The sequence below is a fragment of the Papio anubis genome, chromosome 4, assembly GCF_008728515.1.
Source record: "Papio anubis isolate 15944 chromosome 4, Panubis1.0, whole genome shotgun sequence".
In the NCBI taxonomy this organism is placed as follows: domain Eukaryota; kingdom Metazoa; phylum Chordata; class Mammalia; order Primates; family Cercopithecidae; genus Papio; species Papio anubis.
In genome coordinates, this window is record NC_044979.1 from 19,581,669 (window position 1) to 19,604,305 (window position 22,637).

Sequence of the window (22,637 nt, forward strand, 5' to 3'; positions counted from 1 at the left end):
GGATGAAGAAAACTAGGAAAATTTCCGGCTTAAACAAAGTCAGGTCTTTAGACTGTGGTTTCATTTTCTGTTGGTTTGTTTGAAGCATTGTGAATCTGTCAATAGCCAGGTACACCCATATCACAATACGGGCAAAATCGAATGCTTTCTGGAAAATCTTCTCTGATTTGCCCTAATCTGTCTCTCTCCATTGACCACAGTGGCGAATGTTGACTCAGGACCAGGAGATAGTGGACAGCCCCACCTAAAAGTTTTGGGGTTTGGAGGCTACTTTGAGTCCCAGAAGAGAGCCAGGGTCTCACTATCATCCTAGGCCATGGAATGACGTGCTCTGCCGTGCAGGCAGAATGTCAGAATTCTTTCATCAACTGACACAGTCAGTGAGCACCTGTAGTCCCAGCTACTAAGGAGGCTGAGGCGGGAGGATCACTGGAGCCCAGGTGTTCGAGGTTGCAGTGAGCTGTGGTCGGGCCACTGCATTCCAGCCTGGGCAACAGAGCAACACTCCATCTCTTAAAAAAAAAAAAAAAAATTCCCGTCATTGTCAAACCACCCACCTTCAAGATTTTTACATCAAACCACTCATTTTCAAGATTTTTACACATCAGATTAGGCCAAGTAATTTGATAGCACTTGGATAGCAAGGCTGGAAAAGCAAAGAGGAGGAAGGGTGGTAGGAACTCAGTTACATTAACTCCAGTGTTCATTACTTTGTTTCATTTTGGCTTTTTCTCCCCTAGCTCCTTCTTCACATCGTAGAAACATGGCGTATAGGGCTAGAAGCAAAAGCAGAGATCGGTTCTTTCAGGGCAGCCAAGAATTTCTTGCGTCTGCTTCAGCGTCTGCTGAGAGGTCCTGCACGCCTAGTCCAGATCCGAGCAGCCACAGGGCTTCCCTGGAGGACACGCCTGTGGATGATCTCACCCACAAGTTCACGTATCTGGGGAGTCAGGATCGCGCTCGGCCTCCCTCAGGCTCGTCCAAGGCTACCGATCTCGGAGGAACAAGTCAGGCCGGAGCAAGCCGGAGGTTTTTAGAGAACGGCAGTCAAGAGGACCTCTTGCATGGAAATCCAGGCAACACTTACCTTGCTTCCAATTCAACACCAGCCCCCAAGTGGAAGAGCCCCACATCCTGGACGAATGACCAAGGCGCCAGGAGAAAGACCGGGTTTCCTCCCACGCTACCTGCCGCCCTCTCTTCTCTTGGCTCTCTGCAAACACCTGAAGCTGTGACCACTAGAAAGGGCGCAGGCTTGCTTTCCTCAGACTACAGGAACATCAATGGCAAAAGTGGAACTCAGGACGTCCAGCCTGGCCCTCTTTTTAATAATAATGCTGATGGAGTGGCCACAGATACAACTTCTACCAGATCCTTAAATTACAAAAGCACAAGCAGCAGTCAGAGAGAAATATCAACACCTAGGACTCAGGATGCTGGACCTGCTTCCCGAGATGTTCAGGCCACTAGCAGAATCACAGATGATGCTGGCCCAAGAGTGGCACTTGTTAATGGTAAATACAAAGGGAAGAAACTTGGGGCTAGTGCATTTGTTCACGATACACCAAATGGCTCTAGTCAAGTGGCAGATAAAACTACTGACGTAGAAAAAACTGACGCAGAAAAAACTGGTTTTGGCTTCACAATGACAGTCATGGTGGAGAAAGATAAGTTACGTTCTGGAAGTCAGAGTCTGAGGAGCCTGGTCCCCACCACACCTGGGGAATCCACTGCCTCTGCACAAGTCAGCACTCTGCCTCAGTCACCTGCTGCGCTTTCCTCAAGCAACAGAGCTGCAGTATGGAGGACCCAGGGGCAGAACTGCACCCAGGTTCCTGTTTCCCCTGCCAGTGAGCTCACAAGGAAGACAACAGGCTCTGCTCAGTGTAAGTCACTGAAGGACAAATGGGCCCCTGTGTCTTGAGTCTGCAGCAGAGTGGCTATGGCTGCTGGGTTTTCCTTGCATGTTCCCCAGTTCTTAAAGGGTAAAGAGTTAGAGGGTTTTGGTTAAGGGGTGGTCTGGTGAGGAGGTTGACTAGTGAAGACAGGGAACGACCAACCAGTAGAACCACAGGGAATAAGCTGCCACATTTATTGACAATAGGAATATTTCAACTATGATTTAAGAAATAAACACAACTTTCACAGGACTCTGAGGTCCACATTTTTGTTTTATGGAGGGGCTGTCTAGACACTCATGAGAAACACATAAATCAGGAATTTTCTTGAACATGGCCTGCATTTCAGATATTCTTTCCCATTGTGAGACCAAGTGCCTTGATTTTTGGTTTAAACATTACGATCAGCATACATGCATCCTTTTTTGTTTCATAGATTCTTTATCTGATGTCACAAGTACCACATCTTCTAGGGTGGATGATCATGGCTCAAAGGAAATTTGTCTTGACCATCTGTATAAGGGTTGTCCGTTTAATGGTGAGTAACCTAAGGACTTTTCTGTAAGCTTCTACCTTTTGGCCATTGTAAATAACGCTGCTATGAACATGGGTGTGCAAATGTCTTCTCAAAACCTGGCTTTCAATTCTTTTAGATATATACACAGAAGTGGAGTTGGGGGATCATACAGTACTTCTTTTAATTTTTTTTTTTTTGCGGACCTTTTTTTTTTTTTTTTTGAGACAGAGTCTCACTCTGTCGCCCAGGCTGGAGTGCAGTGGCCGGATCTCAGCTCACTGCAAGCTCCGCCTCCCGGGTTCACGCCATTCTCCTGCCTCAGCCTCCTGAGTAGCTGGGACTACAGGCGCCCGCCACCTCGCCCGGCTAGTTTTTTGTATTTTTTTGGTAGAGACGAGGTTTCACCGTGTTAGCCAGGATGGTCTTGATCTCCTGACCTCGTGATCCGCCCGTCTCGGCCTCCCAAAGTGCTGGGATTACAGGCTTGAGCCACCGCGCCCGGCCGCGGAACTATTTTTCATAGTGGCTGTACCATTTTTCTTTCCCACCAGCAATGCACAAGGGTTCACATTTCTCCACATCCTCACCAACACTTGTTCTTTTTGTGTGTGTTTGTTTGCCTTTTTTGTTTGTTTGTTTGTTTTGAGACAGAGTCTCGTTCTGTCACCCAGGATGGAGTGCAGCGGTGCAATCTCAGCTCACTGCAACCTCTGCCCCCTGGGTTCAAGTGATTCTCATGCCTCAGCCTCCCAAGTAGCTGGGATTACAGGCGTGTGCCACCACGTCTGGCTAACTTTTGTATTTTTGGTAGAGTCGGGGTTTTGGCACATTGGCCAGGCTGGTCCTGAACTCCTGACCTCAAGTGATCCACCCGCCTCGGCCTTCCAAAGTGCTGAGATTACAGGCATGAACCACTGCACCCAGTCACTGTTTGTCTTTGATAGCAGCCATTCTAACGAGTGTGAGTTGTGGACTATAATGAGTGGTTATATACTTTTCAATCAGCCAAGTCTCAAGTGGGGCCACTCTGTGGGTGTCCCTGCAGTGTCTAAACTTGTCTTTTTTGTTTGTTTGTTTTGGAGCTGTCACACATCTTTATTTTGAGTATTTCAAAACAATTTAAACATAATATAATGCAAATTTTGAAAAACAGAACTATTTTCTATCTTCCTGTACTGTAGCTTATAACATCTATTCATTCTTTAGCCGGCATTTCTGCAATGGCTATCTTTTGTATGCCTAGCCCTGTGCCAAATATGCAAGGGGGATGTAAGCTAAACCATAGTGCAGCCTTCTCTTTAGTGACTTTGTAATTAAGGTAGGGCATGAAAACATCCATAAAATGCTAGGCACAGTGGTTTACGCCTGTAATCCCAGAACTTTGGGAGGCTGAAGCAGGTAGATCACTTGAGGCCAGGAGTTCAAGACCAGTCTGGCCATCATGGTGAAAACCCATCTCTACTAACCTAGCCCTGTGCCAAATATGCAAGGGGGATGTAAGCTAAACCATAGTGCAGCCTTCTCTTTAGTGACTTTGTAATTAAGGTAGGGCATGAAAACATACATAAAATTAGCCGGGCGTGGCAGCACAGGCCTATAATCCCAGCTACTCGGGAGGCTGAGGCAGGGGAATCTCTTGAACCCGGGAGGTAGAGGTTGCAGTGAGCCAAGATCGCGCCATTGCACTCCAGCCTGGGCGACAGAGTGAGTGAGACTCTGCCTCAAAACAAAAACAAACAAACAAAAAATCCGCAAATGAGAAAACTGTGTGCAGTAAGTAAAAACGTATACAAAATTAACCCCCAACTGAGTATTGGGTACTGGCTAAAGGAATGCAAAAAATACAAGTCAGATGGAGATGGAGTGAGATTCGTTAGGAGAATCTTTCTGGAAGAGATGAACTGTAGGCCAGGGCTTCAAGGAAATACAGGCTGTTGCCTCTGCTGGAGAGCATTTTGGCTTAATACACTTGGGGGGGGTGCAGAAAGGGTAACTAAATTTCTGATTACCTCATATTTCTTTTTCTTTTTTTTTTTTTTGAGACAGAGTCTTGCTCTGTCACCCAGGCTGGAGTGCAGTAGCCAGATTTCAGCTCACCACAAGCTCTGCCTCCCGGGTTCATGCCATTCTTCTTCCTCAGTCTCCCGAGTAGCTGGGACTACAGGCACCCGCCACCACGCCCGGCTAGTTTTTTGTATTTTTTAGTAGAGACGGGGTTTCACCGTGTTAGCCAGGATGGTCTCGATCGCCTGACCTCGTGATCCGCCTGTCTCGGCCTCCCAAAGTGCTGGGATTACAGGCTTGAGCCACTGCGCCCGGCCACCTCATATTTCTATCTGGATAGAGTGACTTTGGGGGTAGTGGGGAATTTTTGTTTTGTTTTTTTTTTTTTTGAGACAGAATTTCACTCTGTCACCCAGGCTGCGGTGCAGTGGAGTGATCTCGGCTCACTGCAACCTCCACCTCCCAGGTTCAAGTGATTCTCCTGCCTCAGTCTCCCAAGTAGCTGGGATTACAGGCACTCACTAGCATGCTTGGCTAATTTTTGTATTTTTAGTAGAGACAGGATTTCATCATGTTGGTTAGGCTGGTCTTGAACTCCTGGCCTCAATTGATCTGCCTGTCTCGGCCTCCCAAAGTGGTGGGATTATAGGCGTGAGCCGCCACACCTGGCCTGAATTTTTGTTTTCTGATGCATCTCCAAGGTAATGAAGGAACCTGGAAAATGGACACACGGCAATGTCAGCAGGTATAGATGGGACCTGTCTGGCAGGGGACAGGCAGGAATGGATGGGGAAAGCTGGCAGTGAACTTGACTGAATTGTTTAGAATCCCCGCTCAACAGGCCCTCAGACCCCCTCTTTGTCTTTGTAGGTAGCTGCAGCAAAGTCCACTTCCATCTGCCTTACCGGTGGCAGATGTTTATTGGTGAAACCTGGACGGACTTCAAGCCCATGGAGATGATCGAGGAAGCCTACTCTGACCCCAGAATCCACGTGTAAGTTGGTGACTGTACTCTGGCTTTCAAGAGCCCAACATTATCAAAGGGAAGCATTAGTGCTATTCTTAGAGGAAAAAGAAAAAAACACTCTTCCATCGGAATCCCATTCCAGATACTTCTTGAGATAAAAATGGCAAGTGCCTGCCGAGTTAATGAAGGGAAAACACTGCTGGGTGGGTCTGAGGTCACACTGAGCCTGGCTAATACTAGAGATCCTGGGAATGTTTGCTAACTCAAATGAATCAAACGGTGACATGATTATTTGTTTAGTTGATAGTTGTCTGTGTCCTGCAGAAAAACACAATGCAGAGGCCGGTTTGTATCCTGATCAATTCATCACGGAACTATTAAAAGTACTAAATGATTTAGGACGAAAGAGCCTTTGGTTTAACTTCATAGTTTAAAAACGATTTGAATAATTTCATATAGTTTTAGTGTGGAATTTTGTTGCGTACTTTAGCATTTAATACCTTCCTTATGTTTGCTATTTTCTCAAGCCTGGAGTCGTCTAAGAGGGTACCTTACATTTCTGCTTCTGGCTGCGCATCGTTGTTCATGCTTATAATCCTAGCACTTTGGGAGGCTGAGGCAGGAGGATCACTTGAGCTCAGGAGTTTGAGATTAGTCTGGGCAACATGATGAAACCCTGTCTCTACCAACAATACAAAAACTAGCCAGGCATGGTGGCACGCACCTATGGTCCTAGCTACTCGGGAGGCTGATGTGAGAGGATCACTGGAGCCCAGGAAGTAGAGGCTGCAGTGAGCCATGATTGTGCCACCACACTCCAGCCTGGAAGACAGAGTGAGAACCCTGTCTCAAAAATAAGTAAAAACATTTCTCCTTCTGGAAGAGCTGAAATGGGTGATACCCATATGACCACATTTATCTATGGTGTGCAGGGATATCAGAAACATCCCAGTTTAACAAGGAAATTCTTTAGGGGGAAAAGTTACATTACTTTTCATCATATGAGAATTTAGTGATTTGGGGGTGGGGATTCTGTGTTGCTGCATTTTTACCACTAGAGGGCGACATCAGCTATTTTCTTGTTGCTATGTCTATATTTCCGCCCCCAGGCAAGTGGAGAGCAGGGTTTCTCAACCTGAGCACTACTGACATTTTGGGCCAGATAGTTGTTTGCTCTCAGGGCTGTTTAGCGCTATTCCTAGCCTCAAACCACAGATGACAGGAAGCACCACCCCCCACCAGCCCTGCTGGTTGTCATAACCCAAAATGTCTTCAGATGTTGTAAAATATCCACGGAGGTCAAAATCGTTCCTGATTGAGAACCACTGATCTAAGAGGTCTTTTTTTAGAGCAGCAGTTCTCAAACTTTTTGGTCAGAGAACTCCTCAACACTTAAAATGTATTCAGGATCCAAGGCCGGGCGCGGTGGCTCATGCCTATAATCCCAGCACTTTGGGAGGCCGAGGCGGGCGGATCACAAAGTCAGGAGTTTGAGACCAGCCTGGCCAACATAGTGAAACCCCGTCTCCACTAAAAAAAAAAATACAAAATGTTAGCTGGGCGTGGTGGTGGGCGCCTGTAATTCCAGCTACTTGGGAGGCTGTGGCAGGAGAATAGCTTGAACCCAGGAGGCAGAGGTTGCAGTGAGCCGAGATTGCGCCACTGCACTCCAGTCCAGGCAACAGAGTGAGACTCTCTCTGTCTCGAAAGAAAAAAAAAATGTATTCAGGATCCCAAAGAATTTCTGTTTATGTGGAATATAGCTATCAATATTTACCATGTTAAAAATTAAAACTGAGAACAATTACATATTTGATTCACTTAATAAGAATAAGCTTGCTATATGTTAACATAATGAAATGTTTCATGTAACTATATTTAATACTATATACATACTCATGTATGCCCATTTAATATACATACCCAGATATATAACTGTGTGTATTTATATATGTATATATAATATTTATATGGATAATTATAAAATAACTGTTTTCCAAAACAAAAAATTTATTGAGAGGAATTTTATATTTTTGCAAAATAATGTCTGGCATGATAGAAGATAACTAGATTCTCATATCTGCTTCTTTATTCAATCTGCTGTGAAATCATATATTGTATAGCCTCTGGAAAATTTTGTCGTGTATTCATGAGAGAATGGAAGTGAAAAAAGCAAATAATGTTTAATGTTATTATGAAAATAACTTTAACCTTGCCAATTTTCCACAACGGTCTCCACATTTTGAAAACGATTTAAATAATAATAAATAATTTAAAAAATGGACCAAACGTGAGTTTCTAACTTACTTTCTAACATTGAGCCAATCAGGAGTTTTGTGGGCATAGTTTTATTTTGGGATTTTTCTGAAGGAAGAATGCACCATGTGACACCATTAATTATGTGGTGCAGGCAAGTCACTTTCCTTTTCCTCTCTGCGTTTCCATGTTTCCTTTATGTATAGGACCTGGAGCTATGGAAAGAAAACTTGAAGATCTATTTTAGCCCTGAAAGTTTAATTCTGCGCTCTCATTAGGGAAGACGAGATTGTAGAAAACAGGGGTCTATGAAACATTATGTTAACTTAATACTTTTCTCTCTCAGCTGTTCTGTAGGAAGTTATACAATCAATTTTCGGGAAATGAGTTGTGATTTCATTCCTATCCGACGCCTTTCCACTCCTTCTTCTGTCACCAAGCCAGCATCTGTCTTCGCCACCAAATGGATTTGGTATTGGAAGAATGAATCTGGCACATGGATTCAGTATGGAGAAGAGGTGAGCACTGTTCCTCTTTGTAGAGGGCTCTTGTTTAAACTTGTCAACTTAAAAAGAACACTATTGGCTGGGCGCGGTGGCTCACGCCTGTAATCCCAGCACTTTGGGAGGCCAAGGCAGGCGAATCATCTGAGGTCAGGAGTTTGAGACCAGCCTGGCCAACATGGTGAAACCCCATCTCTATTAAAAATACAAAAATTAGCCGGGCGTGGTGGCATGTGCCTATAATCCTGGCTACTCCAGAGGCTGAGGCAGGAGAATCTCCTGAACCGGGGAGGTGGAGGTTGTAGTGAGCTGAGATTGTGCCACTGCATTCCAGCCTGGGGGATGGAGTGAGACTCTGTCTCCAAAATAAATGAATAAATACATAAAATAAAAAGAACACTATTAGTAAAATGTTTGACACCTATGTGGTTACCCATGGAGTGTGGGAGAGGAAGTGGTATTTTTTTACTTTGTACACAGCTATATTCAATATTTTTTCAGCAAGTATGCACTCCAGTTGCAGTCATACATTAAAGTATATATTAATTTTAATTTTAATTTTAATTTTAATTTTTTTTTGAGATGGAGTTTCACTCTTGTCACCCATGCTGGAGTGCAATGGCATAATCTTGGCTCACTGCAACCTCCACTTCCTGGGTTCAAGCGATCTTCCTGCCTCAGCCTCCCAAGTAGCTGGGATTACAGGCATGCACCACCACACCCAGCTAATTTTTGTATTTTTAGTAGACATGGGGTTTCACATGTTGGACAGGCTAGTCTTGAACTCCTGACCTCAGGTAATCTGCCCACCTTGGCCTCCCAAAGTGTTGGGATTACAGACGTGAGCCTCTGTGCCTGGCCATATATTAATTATTTTTAAGGAATCCCTTGAGACGTGTCAGCTGCACTTCCCTCTTTCCTCACCATCAGAGGGGAGAGTGGAACCTTGAGATAGCTTTCTATGTATAAACGCATAGATGTACAGAGACTACTGCTTTGAGCTGGAAAAGAGGGCGAGAGTGAGAACTTAAAGGACCATATGGATGATGGCATGGTTAATTAGACCAGGGCATGTGTTAATTCACTAATGCAGTGAAACCACATCTGGTACAGATAGTCACTACTCTTCAGTCAGAGTCTGGATTTAGATGGACTTAAAGGACTGGAACTAGAAGATTCTAGGCTGACCCATAGTGGGGGCATAGTAATAGGGGATGGAAGTTTAGATAAGCAGAGCTTCTGTCCTTCTGTCTCAGTGTCCCTTCCTCCCTTCAACTCATAGATTAAAGAGAGAAAGAAAGCAGACCTTAAGCAGGTAATGAAATCAGGGTGGGCCGGGCGCGGTGGCTCAAGCCTGTAATCCCAGCACTTTGGGAGGCCGAGACGGGTGGATCACAAGGTCAGGAGATCGAGACCATCCTGGTTAACATGGTGAAACCCCGTCTCTACTAAAAAGTACAAAAAACTAGCCGGGCGAGGTGGCGGACGCCTGTAGTCCCAGCTACTCGGGAGGCTGAGGCAGGAGAATGGCGTGAACCCGGGAGGCGGAGCTTGCAGTGAGCTGAGATCCGGCCACTGCACTCCAGCCTGGGAGACACAGCGAGACTCCGTAAAAAAAAAAAAAAAAGAAATCAGGGTGATAAGAAACAGAAAATGAAAGGAAGAGATTAAAATGAAGCCAAAAACAATGCATGGGCTGGGCGCGGTGGCTCACTCCTGTAATCCCAGCACTTTGGGAGGCCAAGAGGGGTGTGGATCACCTGAAGTCAGGAGTTCGAGACCAGCCCGGCCAACATGGTGAACCCTGTCTCTACTAAAAATATAAAAAATTAGCCGGGCGTGGTGGTGGGCACCTGTAATCCCAGCTACTCGGGAGGCTGAGGCAGGAGAATTGCTTGAACCTGGAGGCAGAGGTTGCAGTGAGCCGAGATTGCACCGCTGTACTCCAGCCTGGGTGACAAAGTGAGACTCCATCTCAAAAAAAAAAAAAAGATAATGCAGGGACAAAGAAATGGCAGCGTAAGGTTCTACATATTTAGGTTGGTGTAAAATTACTTTTGGGTTGGTGGTAATTACTTTTAATAGCAAAAACAGTGATTACTTTTGCACCGAACTAATAGTTATAATCAGTGGGTTATACATTTGGTTCTGAGCTGCCTAACTGCCAAAGCAAACCAAATACTTGGGAGAGGCACTGCTCTGTTATGTTAGTGAGGCCTGAGAAAAACACCTCCTATAGCGGGCCACATGGCAGGAACCCTGTGTGCTGTGGTGAGGTCCTCAACCACAAACAGCCCTACCATGAATTCCTCTGCATGTTGATTTCCAAACTGTCTTAGCAGCAGATACATTTTATCAAACCATCTTTCAAAGACCTTAAAGGAGCCAATGAGAATAGAGCAGGGCTGCCCTGGTGGAATAGGATAGGGGCTCAGAGTGGTCTCCTGGGCCCCTCCTTGTTGCTCTCCTCTCTCCTGTGGTGGCCCATGTAGCATCTTTGCGGAACAGAGTTCTGCTGAAACTCCCGTGTGTGTGAAAATGCCTATGATATTAAACTTTGCACAGATTCTTTGTATGCTCAAGCCAAGGATGATGTCAAATAAGCGATTCTGTCAGGCACCTGTGGAAATAAAATTATAAACCCAAATTAATTAGCCTTGGTTAAAATAAAAATAAGCTATAGGTCTTGATTTTTTTATATCAAATAATTGGAATTTTCAGTAAGATATAAAGGGGAAAGGTTGGCAAACATTTGCATTCTAGTTACATCAAGGTTCCAGGAGGCCAGGCGTGGTGGCTCATGTCAGTAATCCCACCACTTTGGGAGGCCAAGGCGGGTGGATCACCTGAGGTCAGGAGTTCAAGACCAGCCTGGCCAACATGGTGAAACTATGTCTCTATTAAAAATACACACAGAAAATTAGCTGGGCGTGGTGGTGCCCACCTGTAATCCCAGCTACTTGGGAGGCTGAGACAGGAAAATCGCTTGAACCCAGGCGGTAGGGGTTGCAATGACCCAAGATTGTGCCACTACACTCCAGCCTGGGTGACAGAGTAAGACTCAAAAAAAAAAAAAAAAAAAGTTTCAAGAACCAAAAAGAACTATTCGGGGGAAAGAGAGTATTTAAATTTAAATTTAAATTTACACAAGTTCAATCATGTTCCCTAATAAAACATCAAGAAACTTCCTGAGCTTTTTTTTTTTTTTTTTGAGACAGAGTTTTGCTCTTGTTACCCAGGCTAGAGTGCAATGTTGTGATCTCGGCTCACTGCAACCTCTGCCTCCCAGGTTCAAGCAATTCTCCTGCCTCAGCTTCCCAAGTAGCTGGTATTACAGGCACCCACCACCAAGCCTGGCTAATTTTTTGTATTTTTGGTTGAGACGGGGTTTCACCATGTTGGCCAGGCTGGTCTCAAACTCCTGACCTCAGGTGATCTGCCTGCCTCAGCCTCCCAAAGTGCTGGGATTACGGGCGTGAGCCACCATGCCCAGCCCTTCCTGAGTTTTTTAATACAAAGTTCTTTCTGGGACATTTAGTCTGTGTTAGCTGTAGAGTTTTTATTTTATTTATTTTTATATTCTGGATTCCCATGAAAACTGTAGAGTTTTTAGAATGTAACATTCAATCTGCAAACACGTGAATGTTGTATTCATTAAATGTGACGTGGCTCTGTTGGATGTTCACTGAAGATATGAATGAACTCTTACTATCATACTAATAAGACCCATCATTACATAAACTGAGTTGGCTCTAGTTATTAAAAAAAAAAAAAAAAGGAAAAATCAGGTCCTGGATTTAATGTTTTCCTTGCTGGGAGTCCAAGTAAAATTAAAATAATGTTTCTGGGAGATTTGAACCCCACATATCAGGAGCAACCTGGTTTCTTTCGTGGGTCAATACATTATGGTCCAAGTTTGCAGCCCTTTGGTGACCTGCCTTGAGCCAGTGTACGGGCTAAAATATTTAGAGAAAAGAGTGGACTGTGTAGCCTTCAGCCAGTGCTCCATAGCTTTTATTTCTTGTAACTGAATTTTGAATAAGTCAGGCAACTAAGAGTCCTGGGTTGGAACCTCTCTAAGGGGACCTTGAGGTGTAGAAATTTTTGCCAACAAGTAGGTACATATGCTTTGATTATGAGCTCTCTGGGAGGTAAAATAGATATCTTTTTATGGAAATTGATGTACTTAACCAGGACTCATACCTACATAGATGGTGGGCAGGGAGAGGGTGTGGTATTAGGAGAAGTGATGATTGAATCGATGGGCAGCTGGGCAGGAATGGTGTAGGGTAGAGTGATAGCAGGGCTGACAGGAGGGCAGAGCCTGGGAGTCATTGGATGTGCACCAGGTGGGGAGTGCAGATTCAGGTCTTCGAAGATATTTACCAGCAAAGTAGCTAAGCTTAGCAGCTGTGGAAGCTGGTGTTGAGAAACAGCGGGAGGCTATGGCCTGAGAGACCCTCTCAGAGCGAGGACAAGCCACAGCTCTAGAAAAGCCAAGGTTGAGGCAATCATTGACACCCAGGATATAAGCTAAGACCCGTTTACTGCAACTGAAACATAGATTCAAGTCTTGTGGGGAATAAATAATTGGCAGCTGTATGATTTATTCATTTATTCAGACCTGGAGTAACAGTACTGTACTCTAGGACACATGATGGCTATTAAATTAATGGTAGCTAAAAGGTCTAATGAGACATCTTGCAAGGCTGTCACTATCTGTCACTTAAGAGTATGGGACAGGCCGGGCGCGGTGGCTCAAGCCTGTAATCCCAGCACTTTGGGAGGCCGAGACGGGCGGATCACGAGGTCAGGAGATCGAGACCATCCTGGCTAACACGGTGAAACCCCGTCTCTACTAAAAAATACAAAAAACTAGCCGGGCGAGGCGGCGGGCGCCTGTAGTCCCAGCTACTCAGGAGGCTGAGGCAGGAGAATGGCGTGTACCCGGGAGGCGGAGCTTGCAGTGAGCTGAGATCCGGCCACTGCACTCCAGCCTGGGTGACAGAGCAAGACTCCGTCTCAAAAAAAAAAAAAAAAAAAAAAAAAAAGAGTATGGGACAACTGTAGCTTAGGATTGCCAAAGAACTGGGGCCAGCTCAGCACAGATATGACTGATTTTCAGATACCACAAAAAAGACTTATCGTTACAAGAATACCTTACGATACCTTTACAATAGAAACACCTGGTAATTGACCCAGACAGCACACAGAAACAAGAGAGGGACTTTGAGAGTTGCTTCTGGACCACCAGTCACTTGTGTGACCTCTTGACCATAACATACTCATGACATGGGCATGTTCCTGCTGTCCTATTAGTCTTACAATAGCGAGGGTTGAATGAACCAGCCTATACAGCAAGCAGTGCCTGACACTCATCTCTGATGTGGACTAAACCACTGGGAAATGTTACCCTGGAGGACTTTACCACCTATCAGGGTTCATGAACATGACAAGTGCAGTGTGAGGGCAAGGCTAGAGAAGGTCAGAGTGGAGCCATGCTAGGCTGTGCAGATGCCCAGACACTGACTTACTGGCCCTGTGCTGTCCAGTATGACAACCACTTGCCATATGTGGCAATTTCATTTTAAACTTTAATTAAACACATAAAAAATTAAGAAATCAGTTCCATGCTCACTGTAGTCACATTTTCAGTGTTGTATAGCCACATATAGCTTGACTACTGAAGGAGTTAAAAATATGCCACTCTGGGCCAGGCGCAGTGGCTCATGCCTATAATTCCAGCACTTTGGGAGGCTGAGGCAGGCGGATCACGAGGTCAGGAGATCGAGACCATCCTGGCTAACACAGTGAAACCCCGTCTCTACTAAAAATACAAAAGAATTAGCCGGGCGTGGTGGCGGGCGCTTGTAGTCCCAGCTACTTGGGAGGCTGAGACAGGAGAATGGCGTGAACCCAGGAGGCGGAGCTTGCAGTGAGCGGAGATTGCGCCACTGCACTCTAGCCTGGGCGACAGAGCAAGACTCTGTCTCAAAAAAAAAAAAAAAAAAAAAAAAAGCCAATCTGGCATATTGACTATTTTGAGTTAAAAGCACTTGAAAAACAGCAGGTGCAAGATGATCACTCTGACCTTCTGTTACTTAAAAGCAGGAGATGAAATTCCCATGTGAAAGATGTTCTTCCCTGGCTGGGCGTGGTGGCTCACACCTGTAATCCCAGCACTTTGGGAGGCTGAGGCAGGCTGATTACTTGAGGTCAGGATTTGGAGACCAGCCTGGCCAACACAGCGAAACCCCATCTCTACTAAAAATACAACAATCAGCCAGGCGTGGTGGTGCATGCCTGTAATCCCAGCTACCTGGGAGGCTGAGGCAGGAGAATCACTTGAACCCAGGAGGTGGAAGCTGCAGTGAGCTGAGATCATGCCATTGCACTCCAGCCTGGGTGACAGAGATTCATTGAGTCTCAAAATAATAATAATAATAATAATAAAGAAAGAAAGAGATCCTCCCTATACCAGAATGAAAGTAGCATTCTTATCATCAAAGCCAGGAAACCTGTGCAAACAAATCCTATTAGACAAATCTTCATCCTCCTGGACACTTCTCCACCAAATTAACTTCCCTAGCCAAAGCCCCTTTGTCTCATCCCATTTTCATAATCCATGACTCTTTGTCTAATTCAATACAAGTGTTTATCTCTAACTGCAGCTTTGGGTCTTCGCTTTCTTGTGAAGTCTCCTATGCCATGTAAAACTTGTATTAAATGAACGTGTATGCTTTTCTCCTGTTGGTCTTTTTGTATATAAATTTATGGAGTACAAATGTAATTTTGTTATATGCATAGATTACCTAGTAGTAAAGTCAGGGCTTTTAGGGTGTCCCTCACCTGAATAATATACACTGTACCCATTAAGTAATTTTTCATCATCTACTCGCCTCCCAACCTGCCCTATCCTGAGTCTCCACTGTCATTCCTATCGTGGTCTTATGTCAATTTAACGCTCAGATCCAGCCAAAATACTGTAAAAGGGTAGAGGTGAAATTTTGCTTCCCTGGCCGGGTGCTGTAGCTCACACCTGTAATCCCAGCACTTTGGGAGGCCGAGGCAGGCAGATCACCTGAGGAGTTCGAAACCAGCCTGATCAATACAGTGAAACCCCATCTCTACTAAAAATACAAAAATTAGCTGGGGTGTGGTGGCATGCGCTTGTAATCCCAGCTACTCAGTAGGCTGAGGCAGGAGAATCCCTTGAACCCAGGAGGCGGAGGTCGCAGTGAGCCAAGATTGTGCCACTGCACTCCAGCCTGGGCAACAGAGGGAGAGGGAGACCCTGTCTCAAAAAAAAAAAAAAAAAAAAAAAGAAAAGAAAGAAAAAGAAAGAAAGAAAGAAGGAAAGAAAGAAAGAAATTAATTTTGCCTCCCCTACATATCATCTAGGACAGCGCAGAGAACATTTTCATCACCACAGAATGTTCTAGTGAACAGCACTGGTCTAGACCCTAGAGTCTTGCTAGTCAAAGTGAGGTCCACAGACCAGCAGCATCAGCCTCAGCGTCACCCAGGAGCTGGCTGAAGTATGGAATCTAAATCGTCCCCAACTTCCCAGAATCATATCTGTACTTTAATATGATCTCTGGGGCACTCACATGTATGTCAAAGTTTGAAAGTCTCTGGCCTTTTAAGTGAGGAACAGAGTGGGTTTTACAGAGCTGAGCAGGCAGTGGATGGATACAGGGCTTCAGCTGTAGGGATGGGAAATTGGGAAGCGATTCAGTTAGTGGTCAAACCAGGGGATATCAAGATGCCAAAGCTGTTCCACTCGCCCCACATCATGCCAGAGGTGTTTTGCCCGAGGAAGGCATAGGGTTTACCAGGCACCATCGAATCACAGCAGCAATCTCTTTTACAATCGCTCTGATAGATACTATCCACACAGCTGTGGCAACAAGCATCTTCATGATATGAATTAATTGTTGGCTGCTGTAAGTTAGAACATTCTGCTAAAGTCAGCATCGTTGTCCCTTCCACCCTTAGTACTGGTTCTACCTCCTGAAACACATTCAAGTTTATTGCCACTTTGCCCTGTGTACAAATATTTGAACACTGCTTTCTGGTCCCACGATGCTCCACTCCAGGATAAAGAGACCCAGCTCAGGCCTTTCTCTGTCCAGGACATTTTCCTTAGACACTTTCATTCTGTTGCCCTCTGCTTACAACCAGCAGGCATTTCCATTAGGGAAGTGGAAGGGGTGTGGGTCTAGCTGAAAGCCCAAGAGTCTGGAATGTCATTAAGAAAAGGAACTGTGAGCCCCTCCCCACCACGGCTGCCTGGAAAAATTTGCTGTCATTAACTCCTTTGTTCTAAATCACAGGAAACAAGTGTCTCCTCACCATTATATACAGGGAACCCCTGCTGTTAGGGGTGTACATCTAGTCTCCCCTGATTGGCCAGGGTGGCTGCTGGAATGAGGGCAGTGGATCAGTGGCCTAGCCTGCCCCCTTTCTAAAATCAACTCATTTCCCTTTTACCACCCATTCTGATGTTTGCATGCTTTCTATATGCTTTGAGACTAGAGATTATAGCTTTACATTTGCGGGGTATGCCTCATCCCTTCCTTCTTTCCTTCCTTCCTTCCTTCCTTCCTTCCTTCCTTCCTTCCTTCCTTCCTCCCTCCCTCCCTCCCTCCCTCCCTTTCTTCCTACTTTCCTTCCTTCCTTCCTTCCTTCCTCTTCTCTTTCTTCTCTTTTTTCTTTTCTTTTTTTTTTTTTTTTTTGAGATGGAGTCTCGTTCTGTCGCCAGGCTCTGCAATGGCACAATCTTGGCTCACTGCAACCTCTGCTTCCCAAGTTTAAGTGATTCTCCTGCCTCAGCCTCCCGAGTAGCTGGGACTACAGGCACCCGCCACCACGCCCGGTTAATTTTTGAATTTTTAGTACAGACAGGGTTTCACCATGTTGGCCAGGATGGTCGTGATCTCTTGACCTCGTGATCCACCCACCTCAGCCTCCCAAAGTGCTAGGATTACAGGCGTGAGCCACAGTACCCAGCCGCCTCATCCCTTTCATTATAGCTCCTGTTAGTGGCAAATCCAAGTGCATTTTCAGTTAGCTGGCTAGCAGGAGGCTTGGCCAATTTTATTTACTTACTCTGGTTCAGGACAGAGGAGAGGGTTCGGTTATTTATATTTGAACACTGCAACTATTGGAGTTTGGACGAGGAGCAGATAGTCTTTCTTTACTTCCCCTCATGACAACTGTAAACTGTGCGTGGCTAGAATAGCCCACAATGTTCTATTTCATGTAAGAGTCAGTGTCAGATTCTGTTAGATGGCAGATGCCGATGCAGCATCACAAAAGAGGAGATGCAAGTTGCTCTATACATTTGGCTGCTGTAAAAGAGTATTGCAAAAAGCTACATTTTTCAGGCATCCCCCAAGCGTGTAGTGAGTTTCTGCAGGATAGACTCTTAGGTACTATGATGGAGAAGACCACAGAAGTTTGTGACATAGCCCTGAGCTGGAAGCTCTTACAATCTGGTTTGGGAAGCAAAATGCACTCCTGTTCACATCCCGTTACTAAAATGAAATCATGTAACAGTAGAGATTTCCTAAAAACCTACCCTGAACTCTTTACCTTTTATTTTTTTTTTCCAATTAGAAAGACAATCAGAAAAGTTCAAACATCGACTCTTTATACCTGGAGTCTCTCTATCAATCCTATCCGAGGGGAGTTGTGCAATTTCAGGCGGGCTCACGGAACTATGAGCTGAGTTTCCAAGGTGAGTTTCTGTGTTTGGCAGTGTGGTGTGTCATTGAAATCCGCCTGCAGTGCACACGTGGGAGTGGGAGCAGAGTGGGTATGCATTGCTATGGCCAGGGTCAAGGTCAAGATTTAGCAAGGCGGGGGAGTGCAAGCTATGGCCATCAGGAGACCTGAGTTCTAGAGCTCTGGCTCTGACGAACACTTGCTCTGCTCCCCTAGGAGGGGCACCTGGCCTATCTAGGCCCACTTCTCTCAACTGCAAATTCAGGAGCTCAGACTAAGTAGTCTTGGGGGTACTTCCAGCTCTGCTATGCTGTTTCTGATTCTGGCTGGGCAGATGCCCAGACAGAGGCAATATTTCAGGTGCTGGTGACTACAGTAGAGGCCTTGGGCTTTTGGATACCTTCAGAGTTTTAGAAACTTGCTGTTTCTTTTAGGCTTTATCGTCTAGGTCAGTGGTTCCATCATCATATTGATTAAAGTACTTTGCCTTCCACCATGTTTATTGGAGCCACTGTAGAAAGGTCTTCCGGTGAGCTGCTGCCAATCTACCTGCTGTGTTTAGTTAGATATCAGGGCAGGAACTGCCCTCCTTCTGAAGGTACCATCCCATCAGGCACCCCCTGCACATGATCAAGTACTTGCCCTTTTGGGACCTGCAGGTGCTTTGGAAGAGGTAAAGGAGCCTTTCTTAGGTCCCTGAATTCCCAGATGGTACCTGCAGTTGGATCCTGTACCACTTAGTGGGCATTAGATGATGTAGCTTTTACAAGGACCATTATACCAAGTATTTGGAAAAACAGTCTGGCAGTACATGTCAAGTAACATGAAAATTTGCTAATATGTTTGTCTTTTCATTCCCTCAGGAGCCTTTCTTAGGAAATAATTCACTAGAAGAAGGGGGGAAAAAGCTATAGGCATAAAGTAAGGTGCTTGTTAAGCAGCATGGTGTGACTGAAGAATACTAGACCAATACCAGCACCTACAGTACTAAAAGTAGGACCAGTCTGTGTACCAGCACAGTGGTGACTAAATAAACTAGGGTATTAAATTTCAGTGGCGTATTTGGCACTTGTTAAAGATTTAGATATGAAAACCAGATAGGAAAAGCAAAATTTGGTATTGTTAAATGAAAAAGGCAGAACGCTTTTTTTTTTTTTTTTGAGACAGGGTCCCGCTCCATCACACAGGCTAGAGTGCAGTGGCACCATAACGGCTCACTACAGCTTCAACCTCCCCAGCTCAAGCTCTCACCTCAGCCTCCCAACTAACTGGGAGTACAGGTGCATGCCACCATGCCCAGCTAATTTTTAAATTTTTTGTAGAGATGGGGGTCTCACTATGTTGCCCAGGCTGATCTTAAACTCCTGAGCTCAAGCGATCCTCCCACCTCAACCTCCCAAAATGCTGGGATTACAGGCATGAGCCATAGTGCTCAGCCAGAACCCCAAATTTATGTTTCTGAAATTTTCTGTTTATATTTAAAATAGGAAAGTTAAAAAAAAACAACCAAAAATCAATGTGCATGATTGCAGCAATGCATGCATGTGGGCCAAGACTGGAAGATAATAATGAAAAATTAAAATCTATTATATTGGGTGGTAGAATTAAAAATGACTTAAATTACAAACAATTCTTAGGTGGTATTGTATTGTTTTTATGGTTTAAAAGGGTGGTGGAGAGATGAGAGCCAATAGACTTTGTTCCTGAATCTAGAGTAATTTTTCCAGCTACTTCTGTTTGATTGGTTCATATAAACCAGTTCAGAGCAGTTTATAGTGTTCCAGATGGCTTTTTCTTTTCTTTTTTCTTTTTTTTTTCTTGAGATGGTGTCTCGCTTTGTCGCCAGGGTGGAGTGCAATGGTGCAATCTTGGCTCACCGCAACCTCTGCCTCCCAGGTTCAAGCGATTCTCCTGCCTCAGCCTCCCAAGTAGCTGGGACTATAGCTGTGTGCCACCACGCCTGGTTAATTTTTTGTATTTTTAGTAGAGATGGGGTTTCACCGTGTTAGCCAGGATGGTCTCGAACTCCTGACCTCTTGATCCACCTGCCTCAACCTCCCAAAGTGTTGGGATTACAGGCATGAGCCACTGCGCCCAGCCGCCTTTGTCTATGTCTTAACTAGACTGCCAGTGTATTCTGTAATGCATTAAGCTAGTATCTGAGTGCCAGCTGTGTACTGGCTACTGCTGTGGGTGCTGGGATACAGTGGTGAAGTTGCTCTTCGAGCCTATATTCAAAAGGGTGATGAGAGACAATGATCAAGTAAACAAGTCGGGCCATATCAAAAAGTGGTAACAGTTGCTGAGAAAATGAAACAGTGCCAGGAAGCAGCCAGAGAATGGAGGAGTCAGTGGGACAGCACTTACTTTTATAGAGCAGCCTCTGCCTGTGGGAAGGAGGGCGCTCCAGGAGAAGGAAGAACTAAGGCTAAGGCTGGAAGGTACAGACCAGCTTGAAGTTTCGCAGAACAGGTAGATGGTCTGTAAGAGATGAGAGCAGAGATAGAAACTTGGATATTTTATTAGGCGGAGGCCCTGGGAAGATTTTGAGCAGTGTTGTGGCATGATCCTATTTTTGTGTGTGTGTGTGTGTGTGGTTTATGTTTGTTTCCTATTTTAAGAGTGCAGTTGGATGAGTATTGACAAATGCATGTAACCACCACCCTAAGCAGGATATAGAACATTTCCATCAATCCCAAAAGTTTCCTTACGTCTCTTTGCAATCAGTCTCCCCAGCAACACCATATACACCTCACTTTATCCCCCTCACAGGCTATTGCTGATTTGCTTTCTGTCCCTGTTTTACCTGTTCTGGAACTTGATATTAATAAATGCTTGCAGTAGGTATGTTGTTGCACGTGGCTGACTTCTTTCACTGTGAATAATGTTTTTTAGACTCATTCGCATTGCTGCATGTATAGTAGTTGTTCCTCTTTTATTACTGAGGAATAAGTAATAAGTAATAAGTAATTGTAAGGCTATTCCATACTTTGTTTACCAGCTGATGGACATTTAGGTTATTTCTACTTTTTGGTTATCATAGTAATGCTGCTGTGAACATTCATATGCATGTCTTTGGGTGGATAGAGGTTTTCATTTCTCTTGGGTAAACACCTAGAAATGGGATTGCTAAATCATATAGGAGTGCATGTTTAACTGTATAAGAAGCCACCAAACTGTTTTCCAACGTGGTGGTTTCATTTTACACTCTCACTAGCAATGTATTATGATTTACTTTTTGAAGGGATCACTCTGGTTGCAGTTTGGACTGAGGTTTACAGCATGAATTGAAAATGATATTTCACACTTGATGTAGAAGAGAACCCTTCAAGACAGCTACCAGATTCCAACCCGCAATCACTGATGGCTGGTGCAGGGAAGCTTGCAAGGATGGTGTCTTGTTATTTGGCTGCCCCATCTCTCCTCTTTTACCATGCAACTTGGATTTAAAGATTAGATTAATTCCTGAATATTCATTCACTCCTTTGCTTTCTGAGCCTTCTACTAATGGCAGTGAAGGATACAAGTCTTTTACTGCAAGCAATTCTCATCCCAAAGGATTTTCTCTATTCGTTTACAAACGGGTCAGTCTTGAATATTTGCTGTGTAAATAGCCTCTGCAAAATAACAAGAAGTCATTTTCTAGAACTGATCTTGATTCTTTTATTTACTTTTTTCTGTCCAAAGGGATGATTCAGACAAACAAAGCTTCCAAAACTCAAAAGGATGTCATCAGAAGACCAAAATTTGTGTCTCAGTGGGATGTGCAGCAGATGAAGAGAGGGCCAGAGTAAGTGTTCTGAAGCAGCTGTTTGCTGACAGATGCTTGAGATGGTCATGCCCTGGGCTCACCAAGTCACTCGTGAATCTGGAGCCTGTTTCCCTGAAAAGTTCCTGCTTGCATTACTCTGCAGTTTCCATTTGCATTCTCTATGAGTAAGATGCTTGTTAAGCAGCGTGGTGTGACTGAAAGGATACTAGATCAGAAAATGAATTTTCTTTCTGAAAGGGAAGTCTGAGCAAGTCTCTTAAATACTCTGGGCTTTAGCTTCTCCAGCTGTGAAGAGCTGGATTGATGTGGCATGCCTAAGGAATAATCATATGTACTAGGTTTTTGTTTTGCTGTGGATTCTTTTTTTTTTTAGAGATGGGGTCTCACTTTGTTGCCCAGGCTGGTCTCGAACTCCTGAGCTCAAGCGATCCTCGTACCTCAGTCTCCCAAAGTGCTGGGATTACAGCCGTGAGCCACCATGCCTGGCTTTGCTGTGAATCCTTTTGGGTGTCTTGTTTTCCTACATGATTTATAGAGGATGAGGGGCGGAGAGAGAGAGAAAAAAGGGATGAGCTAGCTGTTAGAGCAAAGGCTTTGGAGACAGATAATGTTGATTGAAGGGATTTTAAAGGAAATGTTGCCATGGGGGATTCGTTGTAACTCTCCTTGTGAACTGCTCAGTAAACTCTACATTGTTCATGAACACTTTTGGAGTTGGATATTTTTTTTCTGGGTGATGTGTGATTATATAAAATAGGCTTCAAGAGAAGTATAATATCAAGGCGTTCTAACTAGGTTCTTTTGGTTGTAAGAATTCAAGCTATTTGATGAAAAAGGGAAGTTACTGAAAAGATAAATAACTCTGAGGTCATATGGAAAACAACTCGCAAGAATCTAAGAATGGAAACTGAGCTGTATCAGGGCCTCAGGAAGGGGAGCTGCTTCCAATTCTGCTTTCGAACTGGAGCAGCCTAGAGTCAAAGATTCTTTC

General features: G+C 44.7%; 1 protein-coding gene across 2 annotated transcripts in view; it reads left to right on the plus strand.

The window, feature by feature from the left end:
* The window catches only part of ZC3HAV1 (zinc finger CCCH-type containing, antiviral 1), a 73,673-nt gene that overhangs the window by 34,303 nt on the left and 16,733 nt on the right, over positions 1–22,637 (plus strand). The window contains exons 4-9 of one of the 2 annotated variants that reach the window (XM_003896663.5): positions 741–1,886; positions 2,335–2,436; positions 5,290–5,413; positions 7,989–8,160; positions 17,767–17,887; positions 21,562–21,664. In XM_003896663.5, coding sequence (XP_003896712.3) covers positions 741–1,886; positions 2,335–2,436; positions 5,290–5,413; positions 7,989–8,160; positions 17,767–17,887; positions 21,562–21,664 — 1,768 coding nt within the window. The remainder of the gene's footprint in view (positions 1–740; positions 1,887–2,334; positions 2,437–5,289; positions 5,414–7,988; positions 8,161–17,766; positions 17,888–21,561; positions 21,665–22,637) is intronic. The other variant, XM_021936313.2, reaches the window with a different exon arrangement.